General features: G+C 47.6%; 2 protein-coding genes across 4 annotated transcripts; one reads left to right on the forward strand and one right to left on the reverse strand.

Annotated features, from left to right (window-relative positions):
- Positions 1-34: 34 nt before the first annotated feature.
- cep44 (centrosomal protein 44) lies at positions 35-19,534 on the forward strand. Of its 3 annotated transcripts, XM_048996662.1 has the most exons (12): positions 35-365; positions 862-970; positions 2,427-2,574; positions 3,547-3,693; positions 4,574-4,678; positions 4,943-5,104; positions 5,180-5,383; positions 5,878-5,935; positions 6,242-6,336; positions 7,766-7,800; positions 7,950-8,017; positions 19,400-19,534. In XM_048996662.1, the coding sequence occupies exons 2-11, from the start codon at positions 882-884 to the stop codon at positions 7,996-7,998; spliced, it is 1,092 nt and encodes a 363-aa protein (XP_048852619.1). In that variant the 5' UTR covers positions 35-365; positions 862-881; the 3' UTR covers positions 7,999-8,017; positions 19,400-19,534. The 3 variants fall into 3 exon arrangements, with proteins under 3 accessions (XP_048852619.1, XP_048852617.1, XP_048852618.1); XM_048996660.1 differs by having other exon boundaries at positions 4,943-5,383; XM_048996661.1 differs by lacking the exon at positions 19,400-19,534 and adding an exon at positions 10,344-10,714 and having other exon boundaries at positions 4,943-5,383.
- Positions 13,962-19,790, reverse strand: hpgd (15-hydroxyprostaglandin dehydrogenase). The gene is made up of 7 exons (XM_048996664.1): positions 19,661-19,790; positions 19,393-19,516; positions 19,035-19,141; positions 18,768-18,864; positions 16,311-16,387; positions 15,830-15,993; positions 13,962-14,563 (listed from the first exon to the last, which is right to left on the reverse strand). Exons 1-7 carry the CDS (start codon positions 19,751-19,753, stop codon positions 14,440-14,442), a joined length of 786 nt encoding a protein of 261 aa, XP_048852621.1. The 5' UTR covers positions 19,754-19,790; the 3' UTR covers positions 13,962-14,439.
- Positions 19,791-19,805: the final 15 nt, after the last annotated feature.

Here is a 19,805-nt window from a genome sequence, read left to right on the forward strand (position 1 = left end):
CACCGTTGTCAAGTTTGACGTTCCTTGTTATTGGTGGAAATGACGTAGGACATCAAGTAAATCTATCTGTGGATCTGTGCCCTTAGCGCATCACGCTGAATGGGCTTTATTTCCCCTTGACTACCATTTCAAAATATTAGAGCAACACACGACTTATACCTCTACCTTTATCTAACGCCAACGTGCTTGTATAGTTAAACGGCAGTGTGACAATATTTTTTTTGTGCTAAATCGTTACCGGAGGAACAGGTGGCTTTTTGAGGTGCTATAGCGAATATGCCGCTACAAAACCAGAAGCAACCTGTAGTTCTATGGAAACCAATCGCAACAGTCGCTGCAGTTTAACCGGCAAAAATAAAGCACAGGTACAGAGCGATTGTTATTAAAATAAGTTTTTGTCCTGGTTGTGGCATATGTTTAATGCATATGTCATGCAACCAGTTAATACATGTTTTGCTACGTCCTCTTTGATTTGTAGCTAAGCATGTTCAGCTGCATCTAAATATGACTTTTATAGCCTGTTAGCTAGTAAAGATTTACCTAACAACATACTTCTAAAATCAGTCTCTGTGGAAAGTATTGTATACTTGTCTTATAGGACACTTCAAGAGCTAAGTTTTACCTAGTCAAAGTGTTTTCTTTTTTGAGATACGTGAACTTAAACGTTGTCATTCAAGTAGTATGCTATCCGCAGCTATCGGGTGGATGTTGTTAGATATTTTAAACATGGACAGAATTTACTTCTAAACAATGTGAATGACAGACTGGGGTAAAAAAAACAGGATGTGCAGAGAACGGCATATTTATTTATTTGTAATTTACGTTTTGAATTTAGTGCCTGCATTTCTCACTTCTCGGTAGGACGACAGTTAACGCCAGCCATGACAACTGGCGATTTGAGAGGATGTCTCCGAAAGCTGGAACGTCAGCTCCGAACGCTTAAGTACCCCAGAGAAGTGGATTATTGCTCGTAAGTGGAGATCTTTGACTTATTAAATTATTAAATTAAGGCACGATCACGTGACCGCGAACGCGCCGGGACCTTTCTGTTCGCATCGAGAAGCATCGGTCAGCGCGCGCACTGTACGGGAACGCGCGGCTCGATCAGTGAAAGCGGAGTAGAAACTGAAATATCGCTTTTGTTTTTGTATGGGCTCCCGTTTAGATAATCCATCTATCCGTCACTAACCACTTATCTTGGACGATCATGGGCGGAACAGTCGACACGACACGGAGTATTTGAGCACGTGAGATGATGCAGTTTCTAGAGGAAAGGAGTACCTGACCTTCTGAAAGCTTTGACCTTTTGGTGTGAAGTAACGGCGGTCATTAATACACGTTTTCCAAAATATACCTGAAACAAGAAGAGTCAAAGTCAACCTGTGGTTTGAGTGAGTCAATAGTCATTTCGGATGAGCCATTATTTTCTAATATTAGCAGAGGATTTGCGTGCTGTTTTTCCCAGATATTGTTGTTGTAGTCTGTGTGCACGTTGTATTGTTGTTATATGTCATTGTATGTTGCATCCCGGTCCATGGAGAAACCTTGTCCCATACTATAAACACAGCTGCTGATGACACCTTCAATATTAACATGCGGTGGGACGCTTTTTTATTTCCTGTGTGACATTCCAAGCCACTTGAGCACGGACTGTTTTGTGCACAGGTTTACTACTAAATGGACTACATCCGCTTACATTTAGCACAGACTACTTAGAATCCGACAAGTTATCAGGCTAAGTAAGAAATCCGGTTTTGTGATGCAGGCTCCAGCTGTAGCAACACCCCCCCCCCGGTCCAAATGGGACTCCGAACAGACCATAATTAATACTGTTGTACTACTGGGAAAGGCGTGTCTGAGAATGACAAAATGGGCTTTGATTTGTCAGAGACGAAACGAGAGGCTATTATAACTTTCTCGTAATTATGGAAGGTCAGAGAGCGTACGTAACTTGATGTACGACGCTCCCTCATATGAAATCGATATGCCCAGTGGAGGCTGCTCAATGTCAGCGCCCGCATTCCCGTGTGCCACGTGCTAAAGGTCCGTCACGCGGCCGACATTAACCTGACGGACCTCGTGCAGAAGCCCATTTGTTTTGCCCTGTCGCATCATTAAGCCCCTTATGTCATTAGCTAATTATTTCCCATCTTTAAGCAGAGAATGAAAAAGGAGTCCCAGAGGATAATGATTTATGCAATTCATCACTATTTTTGGGAGTTGTTTAAAAAATGACCTGTAATAATTGCAATATGAGTGATATGTATTAATGATTTGCACCCACGTTTTTAACTCTGTAGTATATTATGCTATTTCTCAGAAGTAAATTCTAGTGTTTTGTGTGGTTCTGTAGATGTAGTATATATTTGACGTATATTTGAATGTGTAATATTGACTAATATATCCCTCCTGTCGTTCATCTTCAGTTTGGCCAGAGGTGACCTTTCGTCGGTTCTGCCAATCGTGAGCTACGCCTTCGTCTCCTATTCGTCGCATGTAGCCGAGCACCTCGTGGAGCTCGGGGTCGAGCTAGCGGGGAAGAACGACCTTCGCTTCGTCGAAACCGTGTATAAGGTGAGCCGTGGCTTTGGGAAAGCGTGGACAGGAGCTTCTCAGCAGGAAGCCATGAGAATTGGGTTTCTTTATGTGGGACACTTTCGGGTTCTTTTCCATGCTGTTCAGACGAGGGCTGTGCTGCCACCATCTCTGGGGGCCCCTCGCATGTATGAAGGGCCTCGGTTATCAATCTTCACTCGGTTATCATCGACCGGCCCGGCGTGTCAGAGTGCTTCCAGTTGCTTCCGTACTCAGCATGAAGAGTTCCGGCGCCCATTCCTGGGGTCTCCTGGGACCTAAGTTCCTTGGAGCACCGCCACCCCCCCCACCCCCCCCCCGCCGCCCCTCTCTCAAACCACTTCAGCAATCATAAGAATAACCAGAAACACATTTGTGTTGGTATCCAGTTACAGCTGCTCACTGCAGTGCAGTGATAGTGAGGGACGGGTGAAACTTGATTGCAGATGCACAGCCGATGTTGTTCTCATTCTGGGGACAGATGGTATTTATGCGGGCGCTATTGGGGGAGATTGTCCCTCTCCAGTGGGACGCGCAGTGACATCCTGTATGGATCCGTATTCCCCCGCGCGGAAGTGTGGTTGGCCTGACAGACCCTGCGATCCATGTTTCCCATCAAGCTCAGCCAGCCTTTATGTCCCTTCCAAGCTGCCGTCCACCCTCGCTCCCCCAGGGGGACCCACGCCTTCCCCATAACCTCGCAACTCGGTCCAGATAATTTAAAAGTTAGGGTAACAGGAAGAGTGCAGCCACCGGTTCTGTTCGATCAGTAAAGGAGTCTTGTGGATTTTATCAAAGAGCACCATTTTATTTGTTTTTTATTATTATAATGTTAAAAGGACACAGAACAGCTAGATTCATGTGAAGCTCTCTATCTGTTTTATCTTAAGTCATTTTTAATGTTTTATAGCACCGGTGTGTACCGAGCGTGTGTCAGGTGCATCTTGCCATGTTCTGCTCTCGCCTGCCTAGGTCCTCCGCGACGTCTTCCACTATAAGCCGCTGCTGACCAAGCAGCAGTTCCTGCAGCCAGGTTTCGCCGAGCATAAGATCGGCATCCTCTGCGACGTCATCGGGTTCGTGACCAGGAAGCACGGGCAGCTGTGCAAGGTGGCCAGGGTACGGCTGTCATCTCGGAAAAGGGGATGTTAGTGTAGGGGGCACTGAGGCTCAGAGGGGCGGCACTCCAGGGCTGGGGGTTCGAATCCCACTCCCTGTGCCCCGTGTCCCCTGGGATGGGTTCTAGCCTCACCGTGACTCACCATGATTAACAATGAGTGGGATGATTGACTCTACTCATTGTTGTTATGGAAAGTCACTGGGATTTTTCATAGTGAGCCTTTTTACTTCAATTCTGATTTATTTTTTCATAACAGAATCGCCCATGTCAAACACAAGTGTGTGGCTGTCCAAACACTCACAATTGTTTTTGCTGTAATATTCAATACTTTGTAGTACAAATGCTCCATTAAATATACTGTAGGTGTTAGATAACCATACTTGTTCCAAGTTTAATAGGGTGACTGAGTTTGTCACAAATCCCTTGCCTTTGGGAAGACGTTTGCCCGTGGGCTGCTTTGGGACGAGCTCCATAAACACGCAGATCATATGGTGTGTCACTGTCAATCTGCCGTCCAAGGTCAAGGCCGTCCAAGGTCATCAGGGTGACACACTGTGACGACTCCGCGCTGCCGCACCCTGCTGTATGCTGCAGGCGCTGAGTGTCTCTCATTGCTGCCTGTAGATGAGCCTGTAGGAGGTGCTGTAGAGCTTCGTGTCACTGTCTGCAACATTTTCAAGGATTAAGCATCCATTTGCCTTCTTGCTGGTTGTGTGGAGGCCTGGAGACCATTTCAGAGAGTTTAAAAAAATATTGACAACTTATCAAACCTGATGGGTGTATACTTTAGTAAAATATAAAAATAATGTGAACTATAAAGTACTGTATACAATATACTGTGGACAGTATTACTTACCTGCGTTTTGTTTACTTTGTCAGCCTACTTTCCAGAAAAAGAGTAAATCTGGATTTCCGTCCATCGATCTGCTGTGTAAAATGGAGAAGCTTCCTGTCACTGATGTAGTAACGTCAGGGACATTCAGTGTAAGTCTTTCTGATGCCGGAGGTGGACCACGCGTCCCCCCTCCTCCCCTCATCTCTCGTTGGAGAATGTGGCAACCGAGCCCCACCATAATTTGCTTTGAGAAATTTAGTAATTCGGTGTCGACTGATCGAGGATTAACATGTTAAAGCCCATTAATCAGGTAACATCAGTACCAGATGCCTTTTTCTAGAGTAAAGGGGTACAGAACCTACAACATTCTGGTGCGCTGTCAGAGTTTGGTGTCCTGTTTGTCGGTGGCACAGAAGCTGCCCTTGGTGGAGAAACACACCGGCGATACGTCTTCCGCGCTCACCAACCCCTTGTGCAACGAGGCGAACTCTGAGGCAGGATCTGAGACTAGCTCTGAGGTGGAGGAGCCTGAAGCTGAAGACCCACTGTCACCCGCTTGGCCGACGGAGCCGCAGGTTTGCCCCACACCATCTCTCCCGCTGTGGCAGGTAATGCGCAGCCCACCTTCTTGTCACGCACGTGACCCGCAGGTGGATGAGGCCAGGCTGCAGGCTCTCGAGGCCCAGCTGCAGGAGTGCCAGGCCAAGCTGGAGAAGCTCTCCAGCTTGGAGAGGCGGCTGCAGGCCCTGGAGAGGGACACAGCTGGGAAGGTCGTCGTGGACAGGGAGCAGTGGGAGAACCTGGAGAGCCGGGTGCTGCTGCTGGAAACCAGGCTGGCCCTGAGCTCAGCACAGGTAGGATCCTCTCACCTTCCGGTGCACGGCATAGAGATCGGTGCAGATCCCCATCTCGTACCACAGCCTGCCTGTTTTTGTTTCCCTTTCGCCATCCCTTCCTCTCCCATGTGTTTTGCATTTGAATAAATGCCATTTTTTTCTTTCCCTTTGACTCGCCTGTTGTTTACTCTTCAGCTGTTTGACTGAGTCATTGATATTTCCGATTTTTCTTTTAAAACTTCTTCCAACATGAGTTTTAAATATGTTTTTTATTCTCGACAAGGTGATGCAGTTCAGATCGGGACGCGTTTCATTTTTCTGGATCTGCATTCCGGGTGTCTTAAGACGCTCTGCGCTGTTTATTTCACATTAATTGGACACGAATGATCGTAGGAGGGAGTGAAGAGGGGGGCCTCGACTGTCACTGTGTTGATCAGAATGTGTAACGTAATAAAGAAGCCCCCCCAATAAGCAAACAAATGAATTTCTCTTCCCCCCCCCCCCCCCCCCAGGCAGAGTCATCGATACTGCTGACAGAAAAAGACGACATAACAAGCCAAGAAGCTTCTGGTAAACACTTGACATTGTCAAATCAGCACTCAGCCAGTATGACGTGAGATCAAAGCGCGATCAGATGTTTTTGTGCATCTTAAAATAAAGCCGACTGTGACCTTTATCGGACGCGTTTCTTTGCTATGGCGCTGTGGGCCGTTGATGTTTACCTGTCTGCGGGCTGGTGTTGACGGATGGTATATGAACACCACACGCAGTATCAGCACCAAGCATACACCATACTGGCAAAGCTTACTCTCGGTGTACTAACAGCAATACACAGACACAGGACGCGGAGCCTAAATGGGGCTGTTGTTTATGCAGAAGCTGAACCCGAGGTTGCCAGCGGCCTCCGCGGCATTCCGGCGGGACACCAACCCCCTGAAGCAAGTCCCATCTCTGTGACTAATGTCTCAAAGGTAAGTGTAGCTTATGTTGGGGGGGGGGTCTTTCCAAAACCCTGACTGTTGGCTCCTCTCATAGGTAAACATACCCCCCAGATGCTTGGCAGCATTTAGACCAATGTTTCTCAAACCCGTCCTCAGGAACTTCCAGGCCTTCCACATTTTTACCAGGAGCTGGGAGGGAGCAAAAACGTGGACCGCCTGGCAGGGGACTGGGAGGGAGCAAAAACGTGGACCGCCTGGCAGGGGACTGGGAGGGAGCAAAAACGTGGACCGCCTGGCAGGGGACTGGGAGGGAGCAAAAACGTGGACCGCCTGGCAGGGGACTGGGAGGGAGCAAAAACATAGACTGTCTGGCAGGGGACTGGGAGGGAGCAAAAACGTGGACCGCCTGGCAGGGGACTGGGAGGGAGCAAAAACATGGACCGCCTGGCAGGGGACTGGGAGGGATCAAAAACGTGGACCGCCTGGCAGGGGACTGGGAGGGAGCAAAAACGTGGACCGCCTGGCAGGGGACTGGGAAGGAGGAAAAATGTGGACCGCCTGGCAGGGGACTGGGAGGGAGCAAAAACGTGAACCGCCTGGCAGGGGACTGGGAGGGAGGAAAAATGTGGACCGCCTGGCAGGGGACTGGGAGGGAGCAAAAACGTGAACCGCCTGGCAGGGGACTGGGAGGGAGGAAAAATGTGGACCGCCTGGCAGGGGACTGGGAGGGAGCAAAAACGTGAACCGCCTGGCAGGGGACTGGGAGGGAGGAAAAATGTGGACCGCCTGGCAGGGGACTGGGAGGGAGCAAAAACGTGAACCGCCTGGCAGGGGACTGGGAGGGAGCAAAAACGTGGACCGCCTGGCAGGGGACTGGGAGGGAGGAAAAATGTGGACCGCCTGGCAGGGGACTGGGAGGGAGCAAAAACGTGAACCGCCTGGCAGGGGACTGGGAGGGAGGAAAAATGTGGACCGCCTGGCAGGGGACTGGGAGGGAGCAAAAACGTGAACCGCCTGGCAGGGGACTGGGAGGGAGGAAAAATGTGAACCGCCTGGCAGGGGACTGGGAGGGAGCAAAAACGTGAACCGCCTGGCAGGGGACTGGGAGGGAGCAAAAACGTGGTCTCTCTTTGGGTCTCCGAGGACTGGACTGGGAAACGCTAATCTAAAGGAAACGAAGCTCCTCTGCTGGGACTCAGTTCTGCACGTCGTTTTCATTGCGGCTTATTCACTGGTGTGATCTCCTCCCTCCCGGTTAAGTGCAGCCCTGTAAATCGGCACACGTAAAAGCAGGGTCCCCCGAGCACTGCCGTCGGCCAATGACAGAAACTCGTAATGACAAGGACCTAAGGATTCAGCCAGACACACATTTTACTGAAATGCTGTGATTTATGGATGTATGCATGTGTTTTTCTTTTCTATTTTCACCCTTCCTGCTTTTTTTTTTATTTCTCTTTAGGGGACGTTAAAGCGATTGGAGAGAATCGCCAGCATGTAAGTCTGTGTCCAGTGAGCGCAAACTGTTACTGTTACTGTCACCCCAGGCATTGGCCTCTTACATTTATACAGAATCTCTCTGGTTTCATTCATGATTTGTGCAGAAACTAAAACTTTTTTTTTTTTTTTTTTAACATTTCACACAGGATGAAAGATACATCATGTCTTCTGAAATGTGGAGATCCCTCTATGTAAATTCTTCCCATTTTCTTTTGTAAGCATATATTTTAATATTTAAAACATTCTCGTGTACGTAAATAAATTGTGACCAGTTAATATATGGCAGAACAAGTATTTTTTTGTTTGTTGTTGGTTCAAGAAAATTGTGCTTAACTGTAAAGAAGTGGTTGAAAGTGTCCAGTAGAGGTCGCTGTGGCCTGGCGGCGCTCCGTTTATGCTTTTCACGACCCGCTCTCGCCCTCTAGGGGTGCAGCGGCAGCATTACAGGGTAGTTAAAGGATCTGTGTATAGAACCTGAAAAATGCAAACCATCCAAAACAAGTTCATGTTTCAGCTTAATCTGCAAGTTCTGTTCCATTCAGCTTTCAGAATCAGAAGTTTAAGGTGATTTAAGGTGATTTCTTGCATCGTTTGTTAATTTGTTTATGTAGTGTTGCTCCTAAAATCAGATAGTCTTCAAAATATAAAGGGCAGGGTTATGACATGTCTGACATGCAGGATGTGTAATAATACCAGGCATATTTAGGTTGCAGCCTTGGAATGCTTGCAATTTCATGAATAGTTGCATTCTGAACATGCAACTTTAAAATAGCAAGATTAGCTGATTAACTGTTCTCAGCTTGGTTGGGGGAATCGCGTGTTGAGCATTAACCACATGTCAGCTTGTTGCTATATGCTGCTGATGACCTGAGATGATAGTATGGGGGAAATGTATACTTTTGGGTTCTCTGGCACGCTGAAAGTTTGTATAATGTACAATGTCTAAGATTACATTTAGAAAGCTGTGTATATTAGAATAAATTGGGATTTTGTTCTTTTTGAAGATCGACAGGTGAAATATTAGCTGGGCCAGTTGGCTGCCGGTCTAGTGCACTGGGAATGTGGTTGCTGAGAGTGTAAACTTCCCGTTTGTTATCTGAAGTGGGCCAGTGTTTCAAGTCTGGGTGGCAGAGCGCACATCGCTGTGGGAGATCAATCTGGGGCAGGAGATTAGAGACGAGCTGACTGCTCCTTTCACAGCTTATTGAGAAATTGGAAATTACCGTGTCATTAATGAACCGGGCCGATTCCATCATTCTTACTGCTGACTAGCTCTAATGGCTTCATCATAAATACATGAAGTCCCTGCCTACTCAGGAAGCAGACCCGTCGCTCCCTGTGGCACCCTTTGCAGAACCGGAGGATTCTCCTTTATGAAGTATTTAAATTTTCCCACTTAATTCCCCCTAAACGGACTTAATTGGCCGGATACGCGCTGACCTCCCCGCTCGGTATAAATGACTACTTCAGCTCCTTACTCTGCCGTAAACACCAAGCTGCCTGTGGTAGGTTCTGTTACAGCATGCCCAAATCCCAGCTGTTAAAATACATGTATGCTTACCTTACTTGCCATCTGTTACGCATATTTCTGTATAAACAGAACTACCTTGCAGTAACCATGCCTTCCTGGCCAAACTGCCAGAAGCGTGATTCATGGTGTAATTACAATGCGGTGTAAGGCAGGAGTTGTGAAGTTGGAGACCACGGACCGTAGCTGTGGCGACGAGGAGTAGGAATGATGGCGATGCGCATCACGGTGACGGCGGGAGCGCCATTTACCGGCGGTGCAGGTGGCGGGAATGCTAGCGGGGGGGCATTTGGAGGCGGAGCCTCAAGCCACTGCTAATCCTGCTAGTTAGTCATTGCGCAGGGTGTGAACTTTGGGGGTGGCTCGTGCGTCCGCACCATGCCAGGACTACGTTAGCACCCCAGTGAGCCGCAACCCGGAGTGTGTTATTGCGCGCGAACTCTTTACCTCCCTGGCCGTTGGGGAGCAGGCGAAATTCACCCCCTCCCCACCAGCTAATTGAAGCAATCCGTCACAGTAATGAGGACTTCCGTGATGGATGGCGGAGAGATGTTTAGGGTTAGGGTGATGGGGGGGGGGGGTGCCGGCAACATGGGATCAGGGATGATGTTGGCGGTGCATTTTGGCCTGTAGTCTCCTGCCAAACAAGTGAGATAATTTATATACTCTGTACACACATCCTCTATGCACACACAAGATGTGGGAGGCATGACTATGAATAACAGACATTTTCTGTTATTGTGGAAGGCAACACTGTTTATTTTTGTTCTTTAAATCTAATGTTTTGCTTAGTTTGTCTCCTCCCCCCCCCCCCATAGGAGAATTTCCAATCCCTGTTCTTGATTGCAAATTAATTTCTCTCCCCCTCCCAAATATCGCTGACATTTGTTGCTCTTGGCTGGCCGCCGGAGTCTTGCTCTGTGCCAAATGAAACAGTTGTCTTAGGCGCTCGGGAAGACCCCAGGGTGGCACCTTATTACCTGATACGGGCGCCGCTGTCTTTATCCACCAGGGCGGCGCTGCAGGCCCATGTACGGGAGCATGGCGCTGGGAATTTCGTCCAGCTTCAGCGTCATGCACATGCAGATGGGGGCGGAGCCTGTCTGTGAAGGTTCACCAGCATGTCCACGGGAGCCTGGTTTATCGTTAGAACAGATTGCGACATCTAGGAGGGAGCGGAAGGAGAAAAACGTTAGGTCACCCATTTTCCTCTCACAATTCAGCTGAACAAGGGCGCCACTGGACGCCATGTAAACATATCAAATTGGGCCCCCAACCCAGACCAGTCTACTTCTGCTCCATGTTTTCGAGGGCCCCACATTTTAAAGGGCCCTTGGAATCATCCTAACACCCTCCCACCGTATGGCTATACACCCCCGCAGCTGAAACGTCCAGGTTTATATCAGACAAAGGAATTTATGTTGTATATCGACGGCTGAGAAGATCCTGTTTTGTAGTGGGACCTGCAATTGACCTTATTTACTAAAACCTTCCTTCCCCAAATTCAAGTGACATGTATTTCTAAGTGCTCCACGACTTCAAAACCATGCACTGAAAGTTATTATGTAAAAGGTAAAGAAAGTATGAGCTTGCAAGCCTCACAGCACCCGCCCCCCCAACCCCCACGTTACTCTCCCCGACCGTAGCTGCACCGTAACCTTGTCATCCTCCTGTTACTGTGCTCCTTAGACCAACGGCTGCATGATTTGCACGGTCACGACGTGGTTTGGGTTACTCTATAAGTTTCTATGGGTGCAAAAGGTATAATAGGTGACACACAGTCCGCAGGAAAGGGAGAGGTACCGGTCACATAGCAGGTCGCGTGTCGCGTGTCGCGTGTCGTTCATGCCATGGTCTTTGCTTACTGCTGTATTTTACAGTATCAGAAAACAGGACCCAGCACCAGAGATTTTCGAGTCCCTGTAGTGCAGGGGTCTCCAACTCCGGTCTTGGAGACCTACTATCCAGTAGGTTTTCTATCCTACTCGGCTTCTGATGAACCACACCAGCTCTCAGGCAAATACCAGGAACAGGTGTGGCTCAACAGAAGCCGGGAAGGATAGAAAACCTACTGGACGGTAGCTCTCCAGGACTGGAGTTGGAGACCCCTGCTGTAGTGATTAATCGCTCTTTTTAACCATGACTGTCTGTTTGCTACGTTTTTCTCGTATTGCTGATATGGCTCTTTGTACCGTCTCCTGTTCATACGCTTCTGTATATATATACGTGATGGTAAATTTAGCGGTCTTATCTGTTTTCGTGTTACGCAAGCTCAGCATTTTAAAGTTACTTTTCGCTCTTCATCCGTCTGATTGCTATAGATGTTAGAGCGCTGATGAGGCTGCCTATCGTACATCAGGAAGAAGGAAGCGGCTATTGAGCATTTAGACGTTGGGAGCGGTTTTGCTGGTCATATAAACTGTGAATGAAACTAAACGTGTTCAGCAGGAAACAGAAGTAGCGCCGATTTGGGTCATTTAAGTGAAATACCTGACGTTATGCAACGGAGCCATAGAGATCCGTAGCCATAAATCAGAAATGCTCAGTCTGTGCTTAATACCCAGGGGGGGTTTATGACCGACACCCGCGTCGGTGCTTTCGGGCCGCTATTGTTAGCATGCCCTGCGCTGTGTCGGTCTGAGACACTGACAGGGGGGGCTCTAACAGAACAGCCGCCCCATTTAGGACCGGGCTCCCTGAAATGGGCAGTCGTCTGCTTTCCCGTCCCTGCAGCCCCTCCTCGTGGCAGTTTTCCTTTTGTCTTGGGGGGGGGGGGGGAAGGCCTTCGAGTCCATTTGTTCTTGCAGAGTTATTGTGATCGTTTAACGTCATTTCGACTTTAATTTTATCCAACGCCCCCGTGGCATATATGTTTTATATAGTATGTGACTCACACTGGCACATAAAGGACAAAAGAAAACGCCTTTAATTCTTTTTGTTTTTAAGTTTATTAAATTTTTCCGTCGTTGGAAAGCGATATTTCACCGCCTGGGTTACCGCCGTCCCTAAGACAGTGACAGATGTGCGTGGCTGGAAATGGCCGTGGACACGCGCCTCGCCTCCACCGAGCTCTCAAAGAAACCAACATCCGGGTGAAGGTGGGATTTAATCACGTGATATTTGGTTCTTTAAAACCTTTCGCAGACATTGCAATCCCTGGCTCTAGTGGGGCCAGTGGTGCTGAACTGGCACAGAATGGAAGGAGAAAATCGTCAAAGTCCTGACCAACATTAATTATGCTCTTGTGAAAAAACCAAGTCACCCTCATTGCCAGCACAAGTCGCGTGACCTTCAATAGAAAAAAGGACATGCAACAGTTGATTTGTTCTGTGCTTTTCGTCTGATAGGGTGCCTCCGACTGGCCAGACGCCAAGCGGGCGGAAGATGCTGGAATTGATTTCTTTGCCTGCTTTTTTTTTTTTTTTAAATAACGCGCCAGGATTGCCAACTCTCACGCATCTGGTGTGACACTCACATTTTCAGCCTTAATCTCAATCTCTCACGCAAGAAATCTTCCGGCAAATCTGTAGTATTCCATTATAAACCTAAACTCAGCTACGTCAAAAGCGTTTAGGTAGTTTGCAAACCCTACAGACTACAAGGTAATAAAACTCTTGCTTAAATGTCTGTGCAGACTTGTTTCAAATTGAAAATCTCACCAAAAGCTGACCAAAGCTGACATCCCTGACACACACCTGTCTATATAATATTTGCAGTTTACCAGATTAGCTTCCTAATTAGAGGAGCACAATTTCAGATGGCTGACTGTGAGCTGGCATTGATGTGCTCTGTCACTAATGTCCTTTGTTTCTTCTCGTTAGTATGTGTTGAAGTTTGTTTAGCTGGGCCTATTTCTGATGTTCCGCAGCTGTCATCACAGACCGTGACACCCTGCTGTTTTACCACTGTTACCCTGTTCCTGTTGGACAAATGCTGCTTTAGGTGCTTTTAGGGTGACTGGAGCTGTTCGGAGGCCCCAAAAGGATCTTAGATTTGAGGAATCGAAGCCAATTGCGGCCGTCAGTGTATCATTACATCTGTGCTCAACAGACGGCAACAGAAATGTACCTTGTGGCTAATTCGGGGTTCGGTTGTGGCTTACTGTCCCTGTGAAATGTGGGTGTGTTTGTATGGCACACTAAGTACCTAGAAGAATTGGCGTAACAGGAATGACAAACAACCTTCTGGGAATGAGAAGAACCGTATAAAGTGTCTCATCCGCCCTGGATCAGATTATCTGCTTATTAACTGAAAACTCGCCCAAGTAACTGCAGCCTGAAGGAACGTGCAGTCGTGTGACCCTGTTATTTTCGCGGAGGTCTTGGAGGTGCTATGGGCTGCCTCTGAAGTTCATCGTAGCGTCTGTTTTGATCAGTTTTAGATGTTTCACCCAGAGGGCCGGTCCTGGCTCGTTCTGGCAGCACCCGTGTTGAGGAATTTGACCTGCCGACCCTGCACGTTTGTTCGCTGTGTTTTGGGGATTTTTGTTTGACTCGCCTGCCTGAGGAAAAAAAAAAAGCATCTCACCTGGGTCGACAGGGTGGGGAGACATAGCTGTGTAGTCGCAGAGTGTCTGAAGAATAAATGTGTGTGTGTGTGTGCGCCATTCTGAAGAAAAAGGGGAGGTGCGTAACATGGTTAAACCACTTTAATTTCCTTCAGTTCCTGCAGCTGTATGCATAAATGAGAAACTACACACAAATGGGGGCTGTGGGGCGGAAGATCACCACTGACATCTAACTGGAGGGGGGGGGAGTCTGTCAAGTGGTTCTGGGTACCTGCAATCCAGTTTATTTCAGTCATGAAGAAGACGATCTCATTATCGGAGCTGGAAAGCTGTGATATCTCACTTAAAAAGTCTGCAGGGAAAAAGCTGATGTATCATGTTCAGTCGGGTTGAGGTGTGTCCAGGGTAGCATCCCTCAGATGCTATAACACATGCCTACGAAGCTCATCTCCAGTGCCATCTCTAATACATACTTATAGCTATGCAAAAAGCGGTAACAACAGACAGTGGATCTGGATCCGATTTCCGCTGCCTTCCAAGCGACAGAGCCTTTACGTTTCCGGAAATCGGCAGCTGGGCCCCGGCGTGGACGTGCGGCCGATTAGCAGGACGGCGGCTCGTAGGTGTGAAAGTGAATTCCCTTCGAACATGTGATCTTCATCACCGCTCCGTTCAAGGCGCCGTCCTTTATCATTCTCACCGCTCCCTCGGCGACCAGAGAGGGCCTGACAAGGAGAGAGTGTCAGGGCAAAGGGGCGGCAAAGTTTCTCCCGTCTATGGAAATGTAAAAAGGGCAGCTGTGTGTGAGATGGGTAGCTGTCCCGCCCTGAGAGGGGGCTTGTGGTTTGATTTCTACAGAACGGCTCATAGGTTTCTGCAGATGTGGTGCGATGGAATCGAAAAAGATAAACTCGTTAAGTGAAACAAGGGTTTTGATGAGTTTCTCTCCTTGGCACAGCACTGAAAGCTGACTAGCACCTTTTCAGGACTGGTCTACCTCTTCCTTGAGCTACAGCGGCATGGATGGAGCTGGGTGTTCTTTGCAATATAATTCAGTAAATGATTGTCTGACAGGTATGTGTGTGCCTGGTTAGATCAATCCGAGGAAATGTGCCGTGGAGAGGCAAATATATTTTTCTCTCTCTTACATCATTTGGTCTTAGTAGTGCTATGCGTCATTTAAAAACCGATAAATACGTACGTGCGTCTGTAGTGTGATTTTTGTCGCCAAGTGACTTGCTATGGGACTGGCCCTCCTGACGTTATGCCGGCTCACCCGCGCTATGATTTCTGGCTCTGCTATAGGACTGGGTTCCAGATAATTAGAAGCAGTATTAAGATGTAGGACCAAAATAAGTGGATAGAAGTGATTTAGAGGGATGGATGAAGATGTAGGAACCGTGACTGCAGTGATGAGCAGCTTTTTTGACTTTGGTTGAAAGGAATTTAAACATTCCCTTAAAATTCCTTAAAATGTTATTGCCACTTTCATTAGTGTTCCTGATGACCTTAAACAGAGTTCTACGATGGGGTTTTGTGTCTTTCTGTTGACTATTCTCTGGAACAAGCCAGAGTTTTGTAAAAACTACCATTTTGTAGTTTTTAGTTGGTGTTTTGTAGCTGAAGGCTGTCAGTTATGCAGGTCGCCATCAAGCACTAGCTTGACAAGCCGCTGACCCCTAAAAGTGTCACCTTCTTGGACATCACTCACTTTCACACTGCAAAAATGCCGTTTAACACATTCGCAGAGGCTCGGTGACATGTGACAGCACTGCAAACATGCAGCAAGCCATCGAACAGCATGTAACGCTGCTTAACGCCTGAGATGCAGTTCGGTGAGGTGAGGAGGCACAGTGCTCGGGGGGGGGGCGAATGCTGGTAGTTTGAGGCTTCGCTGGATTCTGAGGATGCCGCGCGGTAGCTGAAGCGGAGACAGGTGAGGGAGCACCTAGCGAGAGCAGGGCCTACCCATTCTGTTCGGCATGGCTTACTTCAGCACGCCGTACTTGTCCATCCGCTGCTTGAACTCATCCTTGTACTCGACGAACTTGCCCATGTTGTCCTCCTGATTGACGGACTGCAGGAGGGGTGTGTCCACGAATCCCGGGCAAAGCGCGTTGATCCTGACGCCATAGCTTCCCCGCTCGGCCGCTTCCTGTCAGCGGACAGAAGAGGGCGTCATACTGCTGGTCGTTTAAGGCAGGGTTCCCCAATTCCAGTCTCGCGGGGCCAGTCCGCAACACAGTTTTACAGATTTCCCTGCTCAAACACATCTTAGTGAGCTAATTACCAGGCGTAGTGAGTATGTCTGAGCGGGGAAATCTGCAAATTGGATTGCAGACGGGCCCTCCAGAACCCGAACCAGGGATCCCAGGTAAAATCTCATATGCGTGGAGACAAAGCGGTAAGCTTTCGCTACGATGTTAATCGCCGGTTGAGAAGCAGTGTCAGTCGCTTGTGACTTAAGCTCACCGCCAGAGCTCGGGAGAAGGCGATGACCCCGCTCTTGGTGGCGGTGTACACAGGCTGGTGTGGGGAGTGCAGGAAGGCTGCAAGCAGAGACCCAGAACAGAGCTCATCAAGAACATTAATATTAAACCTGAATGCCTACGCGCAGCCGTAATACCTACTACTAACGTGCGTAAACCAAGATGCATGTAATCATAATCACTTGGAGGAAGGGCTGGTTTTGTGGACTTAAACTGAACCGCTGCAAAGAGAATAACTATTTGCGAAATAATTATGAAACCATAATTCTTGCATCTATGAAATAATGCTGCGTAGCTTGTTCTAGGGTGGCATGGTGGTGCAGTGGTTGGCGCTGTCGCTTCATATCTTTGGGACCTGGGTTTGAGTCTCTGCCCAGGTTCCGTGTATGTGGATTTTGCATGTTGTCATGGGGGTTAATTGGAGGTACCAAGTTACGCGTAGGTGTGCATGCGTGAGTGAATGGTGTCTGAGTGCGCTCTACGATAGGTTGGCGACCCATCCTGGGCTGTTCCCTACTTTGTGCCCCTGGCTTCTGGGATAGGCTCCTGGACCCCCTTTGACCCTGAACAGGATAGATGGGTAGATCTTGTTCTATTTGAAGGACTATGCATAGTTGGATCAGTGAAACAACTTAACGCACGGCGACTGTTCATAAGACGCCATGCATGATTTGCGCAATGAAATGTCACAGCATTAAGAGAAAAATGCAGTAGACAGGCTGCCACACGTGAACTTTGAGACCATTATTAAGAAAATGGCGGCTACGCTACATGTTAAAACAAACAAGGCGATCCGCCTTGGCAGACAGCAGCTCGTTTATAATGCGTTTTACCAGCTGTCACGGTAAGTATGGAACCGTGTCAAGTAAGGATCTGGGCGGGATTTGCTTTATATCACTGTTTTTGTCATCGTTGGAATTTTCTGATCCTTTTTTTAAATGTATTGTTTAGTCTAATTCTCCAAGTGACCAAAGTAGGAATCCCTTGTTGCTCATACCTCGACTCTTCATCTATTAAGTCTTCATGCTCACGATGCAGGCGCTGCCGTGAATCTATCCTTTTTTGCCATTTTCTATTTAGTGGAAACAAACAAGGTGCCTCCGACGGTGGCCCATAGAGATTAAGCCAGGTATCCAAAATACGTTTTCACTGCCTCAACTGCAGCTCCATTCTAAGATTCAATAACCAACAAACGAGACTTTATTATTTGAATAAACTCGTGAAAGCACTTGTCCTGGGGGGGTTGGTGCAGATTTACTTACACGTGAGCGCAAACGGACTCCTAAATGGAATTCTCGGTCTATTCACCTGCATTGAAAACCATTGAAAATCAAGCAATCAGTCAATCCTTTCTCTACCGATTCTACTGCGCTGAGGACTGCGGGGATGGAGGGACTAAGACGCAATTTCTAGTAAGGAAGTTAAACCACTGAAACATACGGTGACTAAGTGAAGACAGCGGGGCGGAATCTGCCGTCACGCCCGCGTCAGCTGAATAGCCGCGGACGCGCAGGAGTGTCAAGGTGCGCAATTCGGTAAATATCCACTGAGGTGCCGTGACGGAGTTATGACTGTCATTAATTCAGAGGTGGCTTTGCGTCTGTATATCTGTCTGCGTCTGTACATCTCTGTGATGTCACATCGTTTATGATGACTGGAAACTAGCTCAGGGGGAACTAAATTGTGATAAGTCACAAAATGTTTGAAAAAAGGTATGTTACGCAGGCACGGCCAAAATGCTTATCTGTCACTGCCATATTTTCACAGACATGCTGCATGTACATTTAATCACTAGGCCTAAAACTTTTTAATTAGTTTAAACGACTAGCGTCAACCACGTTTTACATTTTGAAATGGTCTAGATTGTACAACTGTGTCAAAGATAATTGTGATAGACATGTAGGTATTTTATGGCGATTTAAATTTCAGTTTCACACTCTCGGCAGACTGACAGTGCTGCAAAAAACGGAGCGAATTCATCTTAAAGACTTTTTTGAGCAATAGCAGCTTCAGATATTTGAAACTTCTGTGAGTGTTTACTGGCGTGAACATGTCATCTTCTCTAAACTGTCTTTTATGTATCTGTTTCGGAACAAGCGCTCTATTATCTGATTATTACACTACAGATTGGCGAACAGATTAGATCACACGGAGCCTATTTTTTTTAAGATATCCCACAAATCCGCCGCGAGGTTTGCATTGAAACGATGCACTGCATCTTCCTTGCTAATTGTGTGTAGCCTAGAAGGCAGGAAATCGTGTTATTTTCAGTGAGCCGATCGCCGGGTAGATGAGCGCAGCCGAAGAGCTGCGATCGCGAGAATGAAGCAGAACCACTGCCGTCGGAACATTGCTCACTTGGCTATATAGTCTCTGCAAGCCAGCAAAAAACTGGGAATCCTATGTCATTATTCTGCTTAAACTGTTTAGAAATACCTACCTGCCATGGACGAGACATTTATGATCACACCGCCGCCTTTCCCGTACTCTTTGCTCATATGCTCTAGGGCCAGGTATGTACCCTGTATTACTGATGTCTAAAAAGGGGGAAAAAATTCCTGAATGTAATTCATTCTGCCACTTTATGTAGGTCTGTTTACAGAATAATATGTAGCTGTAGGTAAATCACACGTCAAAGCGGCGTCGAAATACAAACACCGTAGCTACAGTCTCCTGTAGACGGATATAAAGCAGTTCACTAGCTTACCAGGTTAACTTCAATGGTCTTCCTCCAGTTCTTCTCGTTATTTATCCCCGCGTTGTTAACTACAATGTCAAGCCTTCCAAAATGTTCGACCGTCTGCTTGAAAGCATCTGAAACGGCAACGGTGTTTTTTAAACGCTAGGCTCAAGCATGTATTATTAATTACGCTACCTTAAAACCACGATTTAAAGCATGAGATTATTTTTAGATTATTTGCTGTTTTGATAACTGAATCAATATAATTATACGTCAACGTAATGATCAACCGAACCCTGACTCTACACACTAAAATAAATGTAACCGCGCTCCTTGCGTAATGAACTAAGAAACCTGTCAAGAGTCAGTTTTATTTTTTTTTTACCTTGCAGATTCAGCGTATCAGTTACATCACACGGAATGAAAATGCTGTTCCCTTCGTCAAAATCATTGTCCAGTTCTTTCTTGCACTGGTCCCCCACTTGGCGATTAAGGTCTAGGAAGGCGACCTGAAGGAAACGCAAAGGATGCAAGTAAACACGGAGTAAAAGTAGAAGCGGCGTGTACAAGACGCACGGCGCCAGTCACCGCTGCTGGTACCAAAGCTTTGATACGTGTAGTGGGAAAGGGAAGCCGGTGTCGTTTTCCTTCACCCTTGATTCATCCCTGAGAAGACATTCTGCTACTGCTCTTCCGATCCCTTGGGCTCCGCCGGTCACCAGCGCGACTCTCCCACGCAAAGCCATCCCTGACAGCCTCGCCTGCCGGCTCGCAGCTATAAATCGGCTATCATCGGCC

The sequence above is a fragment of the Brienomyrus brachyistius genome, chromosome 25 (genome assembly GCF_023856365.1).
Source record: "Brienomyrus brachyistius isolate T26 chromosome 25, BBRACH_0.4, whole genome shotgun sequence".
NCBI classification, from domain to species: Eukaryota; Metazoa; Chordata; class Actinopteri; order Osteoglossiformes; family Mormyridae; genus Brienomyrus; species Brienomyrus brachyistius.